The sequence below is a fragment of the Protopterus annectens genome, chromosome 11.part0 (assembly GCF_019279795.1).
Source record: "Protopterus annectens isolate FY-2018-M chromosome 11.part0, PAN1.0, whole genome shotgun sequence".
Taxonomy (NCBI): Eukaryota; Metazoa; Chordata; order Ceratodontiformes; family Protopteridae; genus Protopterus; species Protopterus annectens.
Genome location: NC_056745.1, coordinates 114,764,325 through 114,783,823, shown reverse-complemented (window position 1 = coordinate 114,783,823; position 19,499 = coordinate 114,764,325). Strand labels below are relative to the sequence as shown.

General features: G+C 36.8%; 1 protein-coding gene across 1 annotated transcript in view; it reads left to right on the top strand.

Moving 5' to 3' along the window:
- LOC122814912 (extracellular calcium-sensing receptor-like) overlaps positions 1-19,499 on the top strand; it is a 202,698-nt gene that overhangs the window by 49,664 nt on the left and 133,535 nt on the right. Inside the window, exon 3 of the mRNA XM_044087177.1 lies at positions 8,731-9,573. Within this exon, the coding sequence (XP_043943112.1) occupies positions 8,731-9,573 (843 nt within the window). The remainder of the gene's footprint in view (positions 1-8,730; positions 9,574-19,499) is intronic.

Genomic DNA, 19,499 nt, shown 5'->3' with positions numbered 1-19,499 from the left:
AGAGTCAAAATTAAACTAGTCTGCATCTACTGATTAATGGATTAATAGAAAGGCTCAATAAAAGATTGAAATCCATGCTAAGGAGAGCTAATGACACATAATAAAACTGGGACCATTTGTTAAACACTACTTACTGTTTTCAATCAAAGTAGTGCCACAAAATTCAACTGGGTTACCCACTTGAGCTTCTGTACAGCAGGCATCCCAGAAGACTGCTGGACATTGATAGGAAAACTTGGAAAGAAGAGAAGACACCATTCTTGGGAAGAAAAGATGACATCATTTAAAAGTGTGATTCAACACTGCATTCATTTTCAGGATAAAGCTGGTTATGCCCATAGTAAATGAGTAAATGGAGATCCCTGCAGATGACAAAAACAAATTTTTAATAAGAATGGTCATTTCCAGAATTTAGTGCATGGGAACAATGTATTAGTTGTAGTACCCTCTGTGAAAAACACATTTCTGGCCAAGGGATGGGAGCAATTTGAAATGACTGGTAATAAATGGAGCAAGCTACAATGATAAAAAAACAGGTAAGAGAAAGACAGAGCAAATGTTTTGGACTAATGTACTGAAATCATGGAAAGAAACAGAAAGTTTTTTGGTTAGCCTGCAAGATGACATTAATTCAAGGGAGTTCAGCAAATATGTACTTGCAGTACAGCTAAAGGAATTCTTGTAAAAAAACTACCAAAGCAGGAAGTAAGAGAATTTCTTGTAACAAATAAAGGAGTGTTATCAGAAATGCCAGGGAGAATTAAACTCATAGAACTTAAAATAGAGACCACACCTGGAGTAAAATTTAGATTAGGATGTTATAGTGTATCAGAGTCACAGAACAATTTGAAAAAGAAAAAGTTCAAAAATGCTCAACACTGGTGTAACAGAAGAGTCACTGAGTGAAGTGAGTAGTCCAGTATTGTTAGCTTCCAAGTCAATTTCTACAATAACTTTAAGAAACTGAATAATATTTCAAAGTCTGATACTTATCCCATGCCCAAAATTGATGACTTGCTCTAGAACCTAGGAATGGACAGATACTTAACACTAATCTTGCTAAAGGGTTATTAACAGATACATATACCACTTACCCCTCTACCAAAGAAAAAAAAACAACCTTTGTATCCCCAGATGGTCTGTTTTACTGCACAGTCTACTTATTTGGCCTATATGGAACCCAAGCCATCTTTCAGAGGCTGATGGATAAAATCCTGAAGCCCACCAACTATGTGCTGCTGCATATATGGAAGATGTGATCACTCATTCAGAGGACTGGGAGTCTCACTTAGCAAAAGTGGAGGCTGTACTAGAATCTATATTGATAACAAATGCAAAGAAAAGTAAATCGGAGATGGTGGAAGCCAAGTATTTGGAATATCTTACTGGAAGAAAGATGGTAAGACCACAAGTAGAAAAAGGAAAGCTATAAAAAACTGGCTTGCACATCCCACTTAAAGACAAGTGAAGAATTTCCTTGCACTAGCTAAGTATTTAAAAAAGTCAGTACCTAATTTTGTAACTATTGCTTATCCTTTGGCAGGTGTTACAAAAGAAAACGACGCCAAGGTACAATGTCTCTTTTTTTTTTCTCTTGTTTTCTTTTTGTCACTTCTTTCTGTTATTGTTGCTGGACTGGTCCCTACATCTCTTCCACACTGTGTCAACCAGCTAATTCCTTGCCCCCCAGACTTACTGTATTATGGTATTGCTGGGGCTAATCACAGATCATAGGCAATGGGTGTCTGGTTCCATTTGAGCCTGCATCAGGGAGACTGTAGTATGACCTACTTGTTTCTCCCCTCCCCGTTGTGACAGTGAGGTTTCATCCAAGGGGGGCATGCAATGTGGGCAAGTGGTGTATCACCCAGTTTCTGCAGCAGCTCGGCCAAGTGCTTCATGTCCCACCCACTAACCATGCTTCCTCCAGTGATGTCCCTGGCCTCCACAAGGGATCGTCACCAAGAGATGTCAATGTACCACCCCTCCTTGATGCTCCATCAGTTGCCCAAGTGTAGTCAAGACATTATCCCTGTATACCACCAGAGCAACAGAAGGTAAAATGGTCTCTTGAGACAGACAGGCAGAGCATTTAATAGACTAAAAAGGATGTTCTGAACCTGTGTCACTAACTCCAGCTTTGAATAAATAACTTAACGTGCATAGTAGTATGAAAGAGGTAGGATTGGCACCAGTGTTATCTAATGACCTTAAAGGGGAGGAGCACCTGTGTTTTATCAGTAAGACACTGGGCAATGCGAAAAGGAAATACTCAGCTACTGAAAGGCAGCTCAAGCAAGCAAGTTGTGTTTCTATTTCCATGTCCCTATACAATGACAGAGTATGCAAAATGCAGAGTATATTACTTCCAGTATTTCACAAGTTTACTGGACTTTACAATATGTGTATGCATGTGTGTGTGTGTGTGTGTGTGTGTGTGTGTGTATGCGTGTGCATTCCATCGATCTACATATCTATCTAGCTGTCTGTCTGCCTGTGTGCATTTGACTATATATTTGTGTGCATATACAGTCCAATGAGAATGCAAGAAGTGCAAGTACACACAATCACATACACACACACACACACACATGCACACACGCACACACACACACACACACACACACACACACACACACACACACACACACACACACATAGGGAGATAGAGAGACAGACAGATAGATATATAGATAGACAGACATACAGATATGCAGCAATCACAGCAGACAGTCTTATTAATTTAAGTGCACTTCATTTAGAATGAAGCGATAAAGTTCCAAGTTTATTTCCAACAAAACTTAGCATACTCCTGCTTAATGTACCTTCTGGTTGCTTACAGTTTGACTTCAGTTCATTCACAAAGTCTCTCAGAGAAAATCACGAATGTCTTACAGTCCACAGACCCGGTACATGAGCTTATGTAAAACTGCCTTATAATTTATGGTACACCGCCAAGCAGGCCCCTGGCACTGTCTGAGTATCCACAGTTAAGCTCCATGTGTTCCACAGATAGATCCTCAGGTGAGCTGCTGGTAATCTACAACTTCTGTCAAGGTTTCTTGTGAAGAAATGCACAGGTATGCATCATTCTGGACTGCTTGTTTGTCCCTCTCCTTCTGATTATGTTAGTTTTCAACATCACTCCCCAGTGGCCCATTCCACCCACCCACGGGACTGTTTTCCTCTATCTTCCCCTTCATGCTTCCACAATTTTCCTGTTTTTCTTGCGACAGTGCACCTTACAGAAAGCAGATGACAATGAAAGACACACAGATTGTTAATTGCTTCAAAAAAAACTTTATAACACAACCTATTTAAGTCAGGGACTTGCTCTTGCTTTGACAAAACTTAATCTACCTCTACCTCTCTTCTAACCATCCCCTCTCTCTTCATATTTCTTCCCCTCTCCAACTGTTAACTAACACTATTTTAATCCTATGCTTTGTCCAAATAATAGGCCATACTTAATACTCTCTAGGCCTGATGCAATGTGGGAGGTTGGCATAGTGGTTAAGGTGGTTGCCTTACAGACACATGGTGCAGGGTTTGATTCTCACATGGGATAATTGGCTAGGCTTAAAATGGTTCATAAGGGCAGTTAACCTAGTACTAATCTATGACCCTATTATTATACTGAACCTACTTCATGCAATATTCCTTTTATTAATTGTATTGTGCATATGTATTACAATGTAATTTGCATGTGATTACTGTTATTTTGATTTTGTCATATGATATCATGTATGTATCTACTGGAGATTTTCTCCTCGGGCCTTCTCTGAAAATGGTCATTTGCCCAGTTGGACTAACCCAGTCAACAGATGTCAAATAAACAAATAAATAAATTAGTTTATAAGGAAGGGATGCATGGTAGAAACAGGAACAAAGGCTTTTGACTATCTAGCTGTCTGCCTGTCAACATAGCCGATGCTGTCAATTCAGTAAACTGCTGTCCAGTGCTTTTCTCCTCTTAAAGCTAAATTTGCCTACATCAAGAACTAAATTACAAAAAATGTGCCAACATCTCTCCCCCTGAAGAAATTAATTCCATAAGTGGCTGCAATCTAATATTACCAGTCCATATCTCTGTATTCTGGCTTTAACTATGTTGTAAAAGGTCACCTTTATTAAATACTTTAGCCGTCTGTCTTTGTGCATTCAAAATACCCTGACTATATGCCTTATCTTTAAAATATTTATCCAGCGTATCCACTTCAGTCTCAAAATCAGTTTGTATACTACAAAACCTTCTAAGACATAAAACTAGGATTTTGATAGTTTGTGAAAAATGTGTCTTGGACGGCAACTCCTTGCATTAAATAATAAATTGTTTCTAAAAGGTTTTCAGTATAAAGAAATACTAATACAGCAATTCTTGTGACCTTTACTTCAAAGAATTCAGAAGTACTTTATGTGTATATAGTTCTATATATGTGATATCATCTGAAGTGCTTTTTAAATACATACACACACACACACACACACTCACACACACACACACACACACACACACACACACACACACACACACACACACACACACACACACACACACATATGGATCTACGTTTAAAGCCTGAAGTTTCAAAAGTTTGAACTTTAAAAGGCCAAGACCAGAAGATCAAAGTTTTGAAACTTTGAAAACTAAATTAAAAAAAAAAAAACAAAAGAAAATTTTTGTTTTACATTTTTGCAGGGCACCCCCCACACCCACTGCTAAATAAATATACCAACTCCGAGATCACAATACATTGAGGAAAACAGTAAATATACCATTACTCACTGTATGGACATCTCCAGTCAGAATGTCTGATGTTTTGATCTTCTGGCCTTTTGAAGTTTGAAGTTTTGAAACTTCGAGCTTCTGAAGGGAATCCACATATATACATATATATATATATATATATATATATATATATATATATATATATATATATATATATATATGTGTGTGTGTGTGGGGGGGGGGGTCTACTTTTAAATAATGAATCCCATAATATTGAAACACAAAATTTCGAGACCATAACAATGAAACACCAAAACACTGACAAGTCACAAAACCAAAGCCCACAATTTTGAATCCAAAAACCACAAAACAAAGTAAATTTCTGAAACTTGCACTTTAGCAGGGGGCACAGCCCCACTGCACCCCCCCACCCTTTGCAAATTTAATATACCAACTCTGACAATGCGCTTTGTTGAACAAAGTAAATCAGACACATCTGCATTACTTCCATCTAAACCTGCCTTCCACAGCAACACATACTATTACATAAAACTACCTCTCCGATATCATAGTACATTCCTGATGACAAAACAGAAACACTAACATTTCCTAACTGTACACCTGTCTTTCACAACAACAAATACTGTCCTGATACAACAGCCTACATTTATTTCAAATAATATATACTTACCAAAACGTCTCCAGAAACAAAACAAGCAGTCTAGGTAACTCAGCTATACTCCCAAAATCACGTACTACAAATCCTTATGGACACACCGCACCATTCTCCAGCTTCACAATAAAATACAAATGACAAGTCAGCACACTACAATAAAACATGTAAAAACTACAATACACGACACCTACCACTTGTACAAATGTAAAACACCTGTTTTGATCTACTTTTTGGCATTCTACATATTGGCTATTTGAACTTTCAGTATTTTGTCATTTTGTAGCTTTGGTCTCGATATACTGCATTTCAATGTTATTGGATTCATTATTTAAAAGTAGATCCATATACATATATATATATATATATATATATATATATATATATATATATATATGCGTGCATTCCTAATACACACACCCACACACACACACACACACACACACACACACACACACACACACACACACACACACACACACACACACACACATGCACAAGCCAATCTTTTAATAATTTGAGATAGACTGTGTGTGGTTTCACACATTTAGATATGCAGAATTATATTTTACACACAAGTGATTTTTTTTATCCATGTCTGTGGCCTTTATACTTGATATTTCACAGTAGTGATCAGGCAGATAGTAAAAGTCTCACCCCCTCCCCCCACACACGCCTCTGCTACATTTTATTTAAAAAAAAAAAAAAAAGATACGATGATAGTCTGATTTGTCAAGGGAATGAACATTGATGTTGAATTTCTAGTTTGGTCACAATGAGCTTTTCAGAAAAGGTCTCCATGAATTGTGCATGATTTTTCACCTTGCAGTACCATTTTGTTTTTTCAGCGGCAGCATCGGTGGCTTAGAGTGATAAAGCCCTAACTATGACCCAAGTGATCTAGGTTCAGTTAGCATTTCAGGCGACTGATGGAGTGGCATGTCGGGGTGGTAAGTGGGCATCTCCAGACAAAGATCCCTGGTGGAGGCTAGGGACATTGCCAGAGAAGGTGTGGCCAGTGAGGGGATGTGGGGCTTGGATGAGCTGCCTTGGAGGTGGGGTGATATGCCATGAATGTCTGGGAGGTACCAGTGAGAGGGCTAATAAGTTCAGGGTTGGCTAGGTGTGTGTGTGTGTGTGTGTGTGTGTGTGTGTGTGTGTGTGTGTGTGTGTGTGTGTGTGTGTGTGAAGCTGTCATATTTCCACACATCCCTATACTAACATGCAGGGTTGGGGGCCACTAGCGACTAGTGACAAGTCTGAAAAACATGGGTCAGTGGCACAGCTAGACTCCAGGGACAACTCATGTATCTCATGGCTGAGCAGCATGTGTACAGAATGAGGACTGGGGGAAAACATTAGACACCAGGGAGAATTTGTGAAAACCATTTCACTTAATCAACAAGAAAAAACAGTGCTTCAATTAATCTAAACCTCATTTAATTGACACTATATTTCATCAACAATCATTTCATTGACAATTTCATACACACTAAATATAACTCCAAAAGCTTTTCTGCAGGGGACAAGCCCCCCGCATCCCACAATGTGTGGGGGGGTTTGCCGCTACACTCCCTACCATAAATATACAAACTCCATAATTGCACAATCACATTGAAAAAAGAATGAATGCTCCTTACACACTGAATAATTGCTGATATACATATGTAACTTCTAGACATGGTGAACCACATAACAGAGGGAAATATCATGGTAGAAATACTGATCAATACTAATTTGCATTGTAATTCCTGTCCTCCAAAACCACACCAGCAGTCATTTTCTATACCATTGCTCACTTTCCAGTGTTCCAGTGTAATGAATGTTGATCGAATGTATTGTCGTTCAAATGACTTTTAGACTAAATGAGCCACTGTTTTTCTTTGTCGATAAAGTGAACTAACAATCAAATGTAACCCATAAATATATATATATATATATATATATATATATATATATATATATATATATATATAGTTTCACTTTATAATCTTGAAATACTAAAATACCGAATTTCAGTATTTCGAGACTATAAAGTCGAAAGTGCAGTTATGCGAAAGTGCACAATATCAAATGCGGAAATGTCGAATCTGCTATTATGTTGTCACGTTCATGATGTGCAGTGCGGTTTGTGGATTTAGCTGTGGATTCAGGTAAGTGGTGTTCTTGTAAGGGTATTGTATAGGGATTTTAGTGTGTGTGAGTGTGTGTAGTGGTGAGTTTTATGTGTTTGTGTGTTTAGTGCAACCTCGGAGTTAGTATATATAAGTAATGGGGTATGGGGGACACATGGGGGTGCAGGGAGGCTTGCCCCCCTGCTTATAGGTAGGGTAGGTTTGTTTGTTTGTTATGTTGTGTTTGTATATGTTGTTTTGTTTGTTGTCGTGTCAATAGGTAGGTGTATGTGTGCTTGTCTGTGTGGTGATATGTGGATGTGAATGATTGCGATTTTGAATTTCGGGGCTATGGGTGTCTTTTTTTGTGCTTTCGGCTTTATAGTCTCGAGATACTAAAATTCAGTATTTTAGTATTTTAAGATTATAAAGTGAATCCATATATATATATATATATATATATATATATATATACATATATATATAAACCAGATAAATAACTGCTAGTGAAACAGGGCTGAGTCTCAATTCAAACAAATTAGTAGACGAAAAAGTACCAAACTTTCAAAAGTTCCAAACTGCTGCAATGTCCACAGAAATGTAGAAGAAACGAAGGCTAGATGTAAAAATCCAAATGAGTTTTAATTCAAAAAGGTAAGCGCTTTCACCTGGGAGACCAGGCTTCCTCAGACCTTAACAGAAAGTTTTTCGTCTACTAATTTGTTTGAATTGAGACTCAGCCCTGTTTCACTAGCAGTTATTTATCTGGTTTATGTTGTTCTGCTTTCTACTGCTAGTGTTTGTCATAGTGGTGTGTTGTTGGATCTGCTTGTATATATATATATATATATATATATATATATATATATATATATATATATATATACACACACACACACACACACACACACATATATATATATATATATATATATATATATATATATATATACACATACATATATGTTTTTTACAGAAATTTGAAAATATGATGCCGTTCCATTCTACCAGACAATGAAGATTTCACAAAATAGTAATGAAGTTTTTATACAAGTGACAACATGCTTAGCAGCAATAAATATGGTAAAAAATAATTCTTCCTACCTTAAATGTCATTTTTTTCCTTTCATGTCTTATCTGAAAACTGATCCCAGGTAATCCATTGCTCTGTTAAAACCAGTCACAATATCTAAACATGGTGTTTTATCTTACAGATCAGTTATGGTGCTACAGTTCCCATCTTGAGTGATAAATATCAGTTTCCTTCATTCTTTCGTACAACCCCACGCCAAGACTATCAGTCATTTGGGCTTGCTGGGCTTATGGTACATTTCGGTTGGACATGGGTAGGAATACTTGTTCAAGACAATGATTTTGGACTTCTGGGAAGCCAGAGTTTTAAACCAGCGATTGTTAAGGCCGGGGTATGCATTGCTTTTACAGAGCTGCTTCCAATATTGTATTCCAAGACCAAAACTCGTCACATCATAGAGGTGATCCAGAAGTCCTCAACAAATGTAATTGTAGTGATCTCTACAGAATCAAGTGTTATTCCAGTAATGGAGGAAGCATCAAGGATGAATATAACTGGGAAGGTGTGGATCGCTTATACAAGTTGGTCTAATGCACCAAGCATTTCAAAAAAAGAGTTTTCAAACACATTAACTGGTACTCTTGGCTTTGCACTTCATCGTGGCCTGATCTCTGGATTTAAGGATCTGCTCTATTCTCTTCATCCTTTAAGATATCCAGAAAATATCTTTGTTAGACCTTTCTGGGAAGAACTCTTTGGCTGCAAATGGCCAGATTCTAATGCTACACAAGCAGGAACAGTCAATATCTTTAGTGAAGGCCGAAGGTTCTGTTCAGGTGAAGAGAAGCTAGAAGAACTAAACATTCCTTTCTTTGATGTGCTTAATTTGAGAGTTACTTATAGTACTTATATGGCAGTATACGCAGCAGCATATGCCTTGCATGGCCTGCTTTCTTGCAAACCTGGTAAAGGGCCATTTAATAATGGAACATGTGCAAATATTCAAAATATTAAGCCATGGCAGGTAAGAAGCTACATGCTAAGTTCTTTTGTTTTTTTTTCAGACTTAGAACTGACAGAATGAATTATAAACTGTTGTAAATTTCTTGTAAATAAGTATTCCTGACCAGATTCTCATTTGTAAGTACCTAAGTGACTTATGCACTTCTTGTTCACTTTCCTTAATTATTCTGAAATAATGAGACTTTTTTTTATTAACAGTATGCACCTTGTCCATTTAAATCAAAGCAGATATACTTCGGTAAGTTAGGGAGGAAGCTGCTTGGCTGTATGAACACCTTAAGAGGCGAGTACTAGTGTTTGGTACCAGATAGTTGACTGATACTAAGACTATCAGTCTTAAAGGATTGCTGGCATCCTGGCATCAGAGAAGAACAAAAAATGGCTGTTACTTTTTCCTCTTTTTCCTTCTTCTCCAAATTTATGCTGTGTCACAGCTGGTCAACATAGATATAGATATATAAAATAATCTGTAGTGTGGAGTTAGCCCCCACATCAGGAAATGCAGAGGGGCTTACCCCTCAAAATTACTTTTTTAGTGTTTTGTGACCTTGGGAGTGTCTGTGTTTTGCAGTGACCTCCCAAAGCTTTAGATGTTTTAGGTCCAAACAATTCTGTGTTGATTAAATGAGACATGCCTATTCATAGTGGGCTTTTTTAAGTTTTACTAATGAAGTTAGCACAATATAATTGAGTATATGGCATGTCAGGTACACTGTAGCGTTCCTGGATATTTTTAATTTGCATTGTGTCTGCCTACAATAAAAAATTTTTAAACATATCCAAAGATAAAATATCATATTTCACGGGTTCCTATCGCATGATCAAAAATTGTAAACAGCGAATGCATACTGTGCGAACCCGATTAGTCGAAAGGTCAAAACATCGCGCATGTAACATGGAAATGGCTGTAGGGAATATTCTCCCTTTACTTCAATGCAGTGCGATCTCAGAATAGGAATATTTAAGTAGCGGGAGGTGCAGGGGGCTTGCCCCCCTGCCTATAGCATTTAGGTAAGTATAGTTTTTTATTTTTTTTTTATAATATTTTCAAAATTTCAAACATTGCTCATATGGTGTCGACCATATGGTGGTCGATGTTTGAAAGTTTTGAAAATATAATATAGACCCATATTTCACATAGTACTTTTCAGTGCAAAATGTGTACTTAACATTCATGAATCAATAAAATTCAAAACTTGTCATGCCTGTTTTAATATTTGTTTCATTGTCAAAAAAGGAATTATAAATTGTGTTTTATTTCATTGTTATTAATAGCCACTTTTATTTATTTACATATCTACTTACTTACATTGGCTAATCAAGGTAGAACACTCATCCAGTGGACTATGTTTAAGTTTGCCCAATGTTTAAATTAAAAACAAGCAAAATTTACTAGTGGCCCCATGGCACAGAGGAATAAACCACTTATTGTGCCCAGAATGTCCTCTGGCTGGAGGAACCACAGGGGAAGGATGATAGTGAGCAGTTGATATCTGCTGGTCCATCCAGGGAGGCACCCTAGGATCCCTGCAATAAGCGCATATGAGCCTGTTAAGCTCCATGCTGTATAAAATGTGAGCTGGTTCATCAGGAAGTTGCTTGTACATGGTGGTGTGCATGCATCTCCCAAAGGAACCAACTGCAGAACCTGCAAGAAGGCAGGAATTATGGTAAACCTCCAGTAGCAGTATGAGCTCCAGACATGGCTCTTCCTGAGCTCAGGGATGGATAAGGTAGGTGCAGTAGACCCAGTGAACAAGGAGAGAAGCTGGTGACAGTTGATTATCAGCTCTGAAGAGGAAAAAAATAAGCTAGAGTTACTAACAAATACATAAAATGGACAGAATAGTAACACAAAACCAATGAAAAAAGATAAAGTGAAAAAAAAGCACTTTATTCTACAAAATGTAATAATGGCTAAACACTATTTTACACTATTTAAACTAAGCAAGTTTTTGTATAAAATGTTCTAAGAATGGCTCAATATAGTGTTTTCACTATTTAGAGTAAATTTGTGTATCACAGCAGAAAACATAATTGAATGGAAGTTGTAGCAAAACTGTAGTCTATTTGGTAAAAGCTGCAGATAAAAAAGGACTCAGTTAATACTAGTGACTGGGATTCATGGAATTTCTCACTGCTCATGCAAATTGCCCAACCCGTGGTCATCAATTCAAAGAGAAATTCCAGTCCACAAACATGAGATAGCTGCAATGAGAAAGACTGCATTACCATTTCATTACTATGCCTCTGAATAGTGCACAGTGTCAGGCCTGGCCATGCTGATGTTCACACACATGCACCCACACTCACAGATACACACACGCACACATGCATGCACACACATACATACACACGCATGTGCGCGTGCACACACACACACACACACACACACACACACACACACACACACACACACACACACACACACACACACACAAACTCCTAGACATTCCCACACAACCACATCCACTCATCCACAGTCATGCCTCCACACATTCACTCACTATCATGAAAGCACTCACTGACTCTATACCTCCACATATGCTTCAACAAACACACACACACACACACACACACACACACACACACACACACACACACACACACACACACACACACACACACACACAATTGCAATTTCTCCAAGTCTTTGAGGTTACTAAAATCATGATGGGAATGGACCCCACTGATTAATGTCCATGAAATTAGTGTTGTTTGAATCTTTGATGTTAGCCAGAAGTGCTCTTTGCAGCACCTGCAGTGTGCCCAGTAATGTCTCCTTCTGCAATTTGAATGGAGTTACATGTATCGGTAACATATCTAAGTATGATTGTAAATTCTTTTTTATAAGACCCGCTGCTCCTACTACTACTATTGGAACTGTCTGGGTATCATTCTTCCACATTTTCCTCATTTCTGCCTGCATATCCTGCTATTTTATGACTTTGTGTCTCTTTGTACGTAAGACACTAAAGTCACTAGGTGCAGTAATTTCAGTGAACTACTATATCTGGTTTTCTCGCATCTATTCTTGAACTGTTGGTCATGGGTGATCCCATGAAATATAAACGTCATCATTGTCTATGATGCTTTGTTGATACTTCCAGTGTTTTTCAGCTACTTCAGTATTATAATGTTTGCATAATCCCTAATGCAACAATCTTGCCACATTATTATGCCTTTCAGTATACAGCCCTTCTGCTATTAGTATATCACAACCAGCAACGAGGTGTGCATGTTTCCAATTCTGTTTTACAAAACGTACATTTCTCTGTTTCTCCCACATGCTCAATGGACTTTGTAAACCAGCGTGTATATTATTCACTACCTTGGGCCATCAATATTAACCTTTTTTCTTTTGGTTTAAATTCACCTCTCCTTAACCATTCCTGCATTCGATCCTGATCAACATGAGGTTGTTCCAATATTTTTCTGTACATGCAACTATATTTATGCATTTTACACATTTTTTGCCTTCTCACCTGATACTTCACCTTATATTTTTTTTCTTTTTTTTTTTTGTCACATTAAGTTGCTGCCTGATTTTTATCTGCTTCTGGTTTGATTTCCATTCCCGCTTGACACCGATATGCTTCTGCTAAACTTAGCACTGAAGTCATCTTACACTTATCCTCCTAATCTTTCAAAACTTTCCCTACATTTGGGTCTTGTGAGGTCAGCAGATATGTATGCAGTCCCACTATTGTAGATCTATACATGTAGTCATCCCTCCTTCAGAATGGGAATATATCATCTTGATATGCACTGATTTTTATAAATCATTTGATGAGCATGAATCATCCTTCTTGTTTTCCTGTCCAACCTATCCAACACCTTTTGGGGCCAGTCAGTCACTCCAAAACTGTAAGTTAGGACAGGAAGAGCAAACTGGTTTATAGCTTGAACTTTGTTCACAGATGCCAACACTGTTTTGGTCTTCTAAAATATGCCTTACTAAGTTGTATTTGTATCTGTTCATGTTTTACTGTTGACTCTTCATCAATTCCCAAATATTTCTACACTCTCTCTTGCTCAAGTTCTTTTATATCACATTCTTGTCACAAACCGATGTTTTCTATGTGCTGCAGCTTTCCTACTTTAAAGGTTGCTTTTGCACATTTACCAAGACCAAATGACATTCTTATATCATCTGAAAAGTTTTGAGCACTTGCAGTTGTGCTTTCAGTTCCTTATCTGATGAACTATACACTTTCAAATTATCTACAAAAAAGATGACGAGAAGTCTTTACACTTTGTAGTTTTCTGAGAGATAAATTGTAGACATGAGTTAATCTGTTAAGTAGACAGCTTAAAGGGTTAAGAGCAAGGCAGAATACAGTGGTGATAGGGAGTCACCCTGTAATATCCCCCTTTGAAAAATTCTCCCTGAAATAATAACTTGTCCTTTATCATGCCTTAATTGCAAAGTGGTCTGCCAATGTTTCATGGTCACTGTAATGTAACTGATCAGAGTAGGGTGTATCTTACACATTTTTAAGCACTCTTTTAATCCATGAATGTGGGATACTGTCATTTATTTTGGTAGTCAATCCATGCCATACTTAGATTCTTCCCCCTTTTAGAGTTCTCCATTATGACTTTATCAATAGATGGTCCTTTGCTGCACATGGTTTTCTTTTATTGCCCTTTTGTTCTACTGCAATGGTTGAGTTGCCTTCTAAATGACTATAAACTCTGTCAGCATCAGTTCCCGTGTATAGTTTATAAGTCGTCGGAAGGGAAGTTGTTGTTTTTAATATAACTTGCAGGTTCACCCTTAAGTAGGAACGCTCTTTTTCCTGTTGATAACCAGGTTGGTGTCTGGGCTGCGCATATAAATAAAAATAATACTCTCCCTTGTTTTAATTCTGCCACGTCTTTTGGATTTCTTATTACCATGACTGGAATTTACCCCATTCCAAGGTCAAAGTACAATTAAAGTTCATGAAATTAGCATTGTTTTAATCTTTGATATCAGCCAGAAGAGCTCTTCACAGCACCCATAATGTGCCCAGTAATGACTCCTTCTGAAATTTGTATGGAGTTACATATCTTTGTTACATATCTCAATATGACTGTAGATTCTTTATTATAAGACCCATTGTTCCTACTGTTATTGAAACTGTTGAGGATCTTTCTTCCACATTGCTCTCACTTCTGCCTGCAGATTCAGATATTTTATGACTTTGTATCTCTCTGTATGCAAGACACTGTAGTCACTGGGTATGGCAATTTCAGTGATCAATGCTACTTTTGTCTTCTTTTCATGGACCACTATATCCAGTTTTCTAGCATCTATCTTTTGAACTGTTGGTAATGGGTGATCCCATGTGATATAAACTTCATCATTTTCTATGATGCTTTGTAGCTCATGTTTCCAGTGTTTTTCAGCCACTTCAATACCATAATGTTTAAACAACCCCCAATGCAACAGTCTTGCCACATTATTATGCTTTTCAGTATACAGTCCTTCAGCCATTAGTATGTCACAGCCAGCAACAAGTCGTGCAACTGTTTCCAATTTGGTTTTACAAAACCTACATTTTTCTGGTTCTCTCACATGTTCAATAGACTTTGTAAACCAGCGTGTGTACAGCGTGCTTCTATACTTGCAACTATATTTATGCTTTTTCCACATTTCTTGCCTTATCATCTAGTCATTCACCTTATACTCTTTCTTTTGTTTTTTGGCACATTTAGTTGCTGCCTGATTTTTATCTGCTTCTGGTTTGATTTCCATTCCTGCTTGATGCCAATATCCTTCTGCTAGACTAAGCAGAGAAGTCATCTTAGATGTATTCTCCTCATGTTTCAAAACTTTCACTATGTTTGGGTCTTGTGAGGTCAGCAAATATGTGCAGAATACCACAATTGCAGATCTATACGTTTAATCAATTTAAAGGAGGCCCAACCCTCCTTTGGAATGGGGAATATATAATCTTGGTATACATTGATTTTTATAGATCATTTGGTGAGCATGAAGTTTCCTTCTTGTTCTAATATCTAATCTATCCAACACATGTTGGGGCCAATCAGTCACTCCAAAACTGTAAATTAGGACAGGAAGAGCAAATTGGTTTATAGCTTGGATTTTGTTCCCAGATGTCAACGTTGTTTTCAGGATTCATTTAAGTCTTCTAAAGTATTCCTTGCTAAGTTTTATTCACATTTGTTCATGTTTATTGCTGATCCTTCATCAGTTCAAAATATTTATACACTCCCTCTTGCTCAAGTTCTTTTATATCACATTCTTGTCCCAAACTGATGTTTTCTTGGTGCTGCAGTTTTCCTGCTTTAAAGGTTGCTTTTGCACATTTATCAAGACCAAATGACATTCTTATATCATCTGAAAAAGTTTTGACAACCTGCAGTTGTGCTTTCAGTTCCTCATCTGATGGGCTATACAGTTTTAAATCATTGACAAAGAGTAGATGAGAAGTCTTTAGACTTTGCTGTTTTCTAGGAGCCAAATTATAGCCATGGCCTAAGCTGTTAAGTAAACAGCTTGATAGGTTAAGGGCAAAGCAGAATAGTAACGGTGACAGAGTGTCACCCTGGAATATCCCCCTTTGAATTTTTATCCCTGGGATAGTAATTCTTTCTTTATCATGACTTAATTGCAAAGTGATCTGCCACTGTTTCATGGTTACTGTAATGTAGTTGATCAGTGTAGAGTCTAGAGTGTATTTTTGTACATTTTTAAGCACTCTTTTATCCATGAATGCAGGATACTATGAAATGCTTCTTTGTAGTCGATCCATGCCATACTTAGATTCTTCCCCGTTTTACAGTTCTCCAATATGACTTTATTTAACAACAAATGATCCTTTGTTCCATATTATTTTCTTTTATTGCCCTTTTGTTCTACTGCCATAATTGATTTTTCTTCTAAATGACTATAAACTCTGTTGTCAATTCCTGAGTATAGTTTATATGTCGATGGAAGGCAAGTTATTGGTCTACAATTTTTAGAGTAGCTTGCAGGTTCATTCTTAAGTAGGAGCATTGCTTTTCCTGTTGTTAGCCAGATTGGTGTCTGTTCGGGGTGCGCATATAAATAGTTCTTACTAGTGGCTAAGTCTTTGTGCAAAGATAATCCCAAAAGGCAAACATGATAGGCTAACTCAATACAAAGCCACAAAGATGACCAAATGGAAACCTTACAGGCTAAAAACAAAAAAACTTTTATTGTAAAACAACTGATATGACTGATAATCACTTTAGTCCAAAGGTCAAATAACAAACGGACTTCATCAGATAAACTTCCTGATTTCACATTCATTTTAGATATCTAGTGCTTGATGTTAATTATCTAATTATCATCTCTATTCAATTACATAAATAAATAAATAAATAATGAATGAATGAGTAGTGGTTCACCGTTCTCTTAAAGAGCTAACTTCCATAAATAACACTCATAAAAATTATATATGGTTGTAAGCTTCTTTTCTATAAATACACTAGGAAAACCATAAAATTTACACATGAATAAAAATACAAATCTAATTACTACAATACATAAACTATTACATTTATAAAGCATACTACAATTCGCATTCTATCAAGTGCTCTTAACCTTAGTAAACAATATATAGAGGAGTATTTGTTCAAGCCTGGCCATATACAAGCATTCTATTTTAATTGCCATAATAGTTTTTTCTCTATATAGACCCCATGGACCACCTCTAGGGTTTGTATTAATTCCATCTATGGCCATATACTTAAACATGTGGCTTGGAAATTCTATAACATGTCTAGCCAAACATTTCAGTAATTTGCATTTGTTCTACTGGGACAAAAGTAAGCCCCTTAAATAACATATTGGCAACTTCTTTTGATAAATCAGTACTCGAATAGTTTTAATTCTAAAGTCCCCTTCCAAGTTACATACTATTGTTACATGTGAAATGTCACTCGTGGAAGGTTGTCCTATATTCCAGAAGTTCAGGTCTCTTTCTTTGTTATTTTCTGCTTGGTTATCAGGGACTTCTTCAGCCCTTAGCTCCATTCCATGGAGTTCCTTTGAAGTTGTTTTTTCATTGAGGGATGCGGCCACTTCATTGTATTCCATTGGTTTCTTTGATAAGGTACTCAAAGATCCTGCTGTGCTGTTTGCCCTTCTTGAGTCTGATGTTGTTTTATATGTTCAAAGAAGGAGACCAGAACTTCTTGAATATAGCATGTAATTCAGAAGGGGACTTTAGAATTTACAACTATTCAAGTACTGGTTTATCTAAAGAAGTTGCCAATATGTTATCTAAGGGGCTTACTTTTGTCCCAGCAGAACAAATGAAACATTAATAGAAATAAAAATGTTTTTGAGAAGGTTAAATCTTAACTTATTGTGCGTAGGTAATCAACATTATAATATATATAGGGTCCCCAGTACTTTTAACCCCCCATTACATCCAGCATTAGCATTATTTGAAAAAAATGTGTGAATTGGGTGCAAGGTACATGAGAAATATCTATAATTATAGTAAGTTGAATACAAAGATGACAGTTGAAGAAAAAGAGCTTATTGAATTTTTAAGGCCACAGAGGATAAGAATAATGACACCAGATAAAGGGGGAGGGCTGGTAGTAATGGACCTTTATGATTACAACTGAAGAATGTTAGATATTTTGCAGAGTGAGACATATTAGGACGTTTCTTTAAATGAAATTAACAAAGCTAGTAATAAAATATATGGGCAACTCAGGGATATGCTTATTGAAGGAAGTATTTCACTTGACATGTTTAACTATTTTATCATGCTTTCTCCTAGAATACCGACTATTTTCCGTGTCCCGAAATTACAAAAGAGCAAAGAGAACCTTCCCATGTGACCAACCATTGATGGGAGGCACTCTCTAACTTTGGGCTGTGCAAAATATCTTGATTCAGAACTTAAAAAATTCCTACTGGGGAGAAACAGATATGTAAGAACTCGTGGGAATTTCTGAAGACAATGAATGAATTAGAATTTCACTCAAATGATCTTTTAGTAACTATTGATGTAAAAGACCTATACGCAGTAATTCCTCAGGAATTAGGTTCTTATTGAGCAGCTGAATTTTTTAGCCAGGAGAACATTTACTTATAAAAAAACTTGTTTGAAATGGTCCTCACTAACAATTTTATCGTACTTTAGGGGAAAGTATTTTTTACAAAAAAGTGGTGTGGCAATGGGGTCGGCCTGTGGTATGATCTTTGCCAATGTAGTGATGGCTTATTGGGAACACCAATATGTACTGCAAAGTGAATACAGGGTTAATTTGAAACCATATACACAGTACCTGGATGATATATTTATCATCTGGGATGGAGCTAAGGAGAAACTACATTCTTTTTTAACATATATTAATAGTACAATGGGCTTTTTGAAGTTCACCCACACATATAGTAGGGATGAAATGGCCTATTTAGATGTGTATTTGAGGAAAGATAAAGTTAACAACAGATATGTCTCTACTATATATCGTAAACCAACTTATTCCAACATAGTTTTATACTTCACAAGTTCTCATGCACATCATCAAAAAAGACCTGTAGTAAAAGGCCAACTAGTAAGGGCAGCTAGGATGGTCTCACAAGATGAGGAGTTTATGCATGAATGTGAAAAATTACATGATATGTTCGAAAGAAGGGGATATCCTCCTAGTCTATTAGAAGAGTTGATTATAGAAATACCTAACGAGAAATAATGGCATCTTTTTATCAATCTTGAATAAAGGTATGAATTTGAATAGATTTTATCATTACGAACAGAGTCTGGTGGAAGAAAATGGGAGTACATCTACTGTTAGTTACACTCTAGTATTTATCACTAATTTTAGTAATGATCTTCACGCTAGCATTTATCACTACTTTTAGTAGTGATCATCACGCTAGGATTTATCACTAATTTTAGTTGTGATCATCAGGCTAGCATTTATCACTAA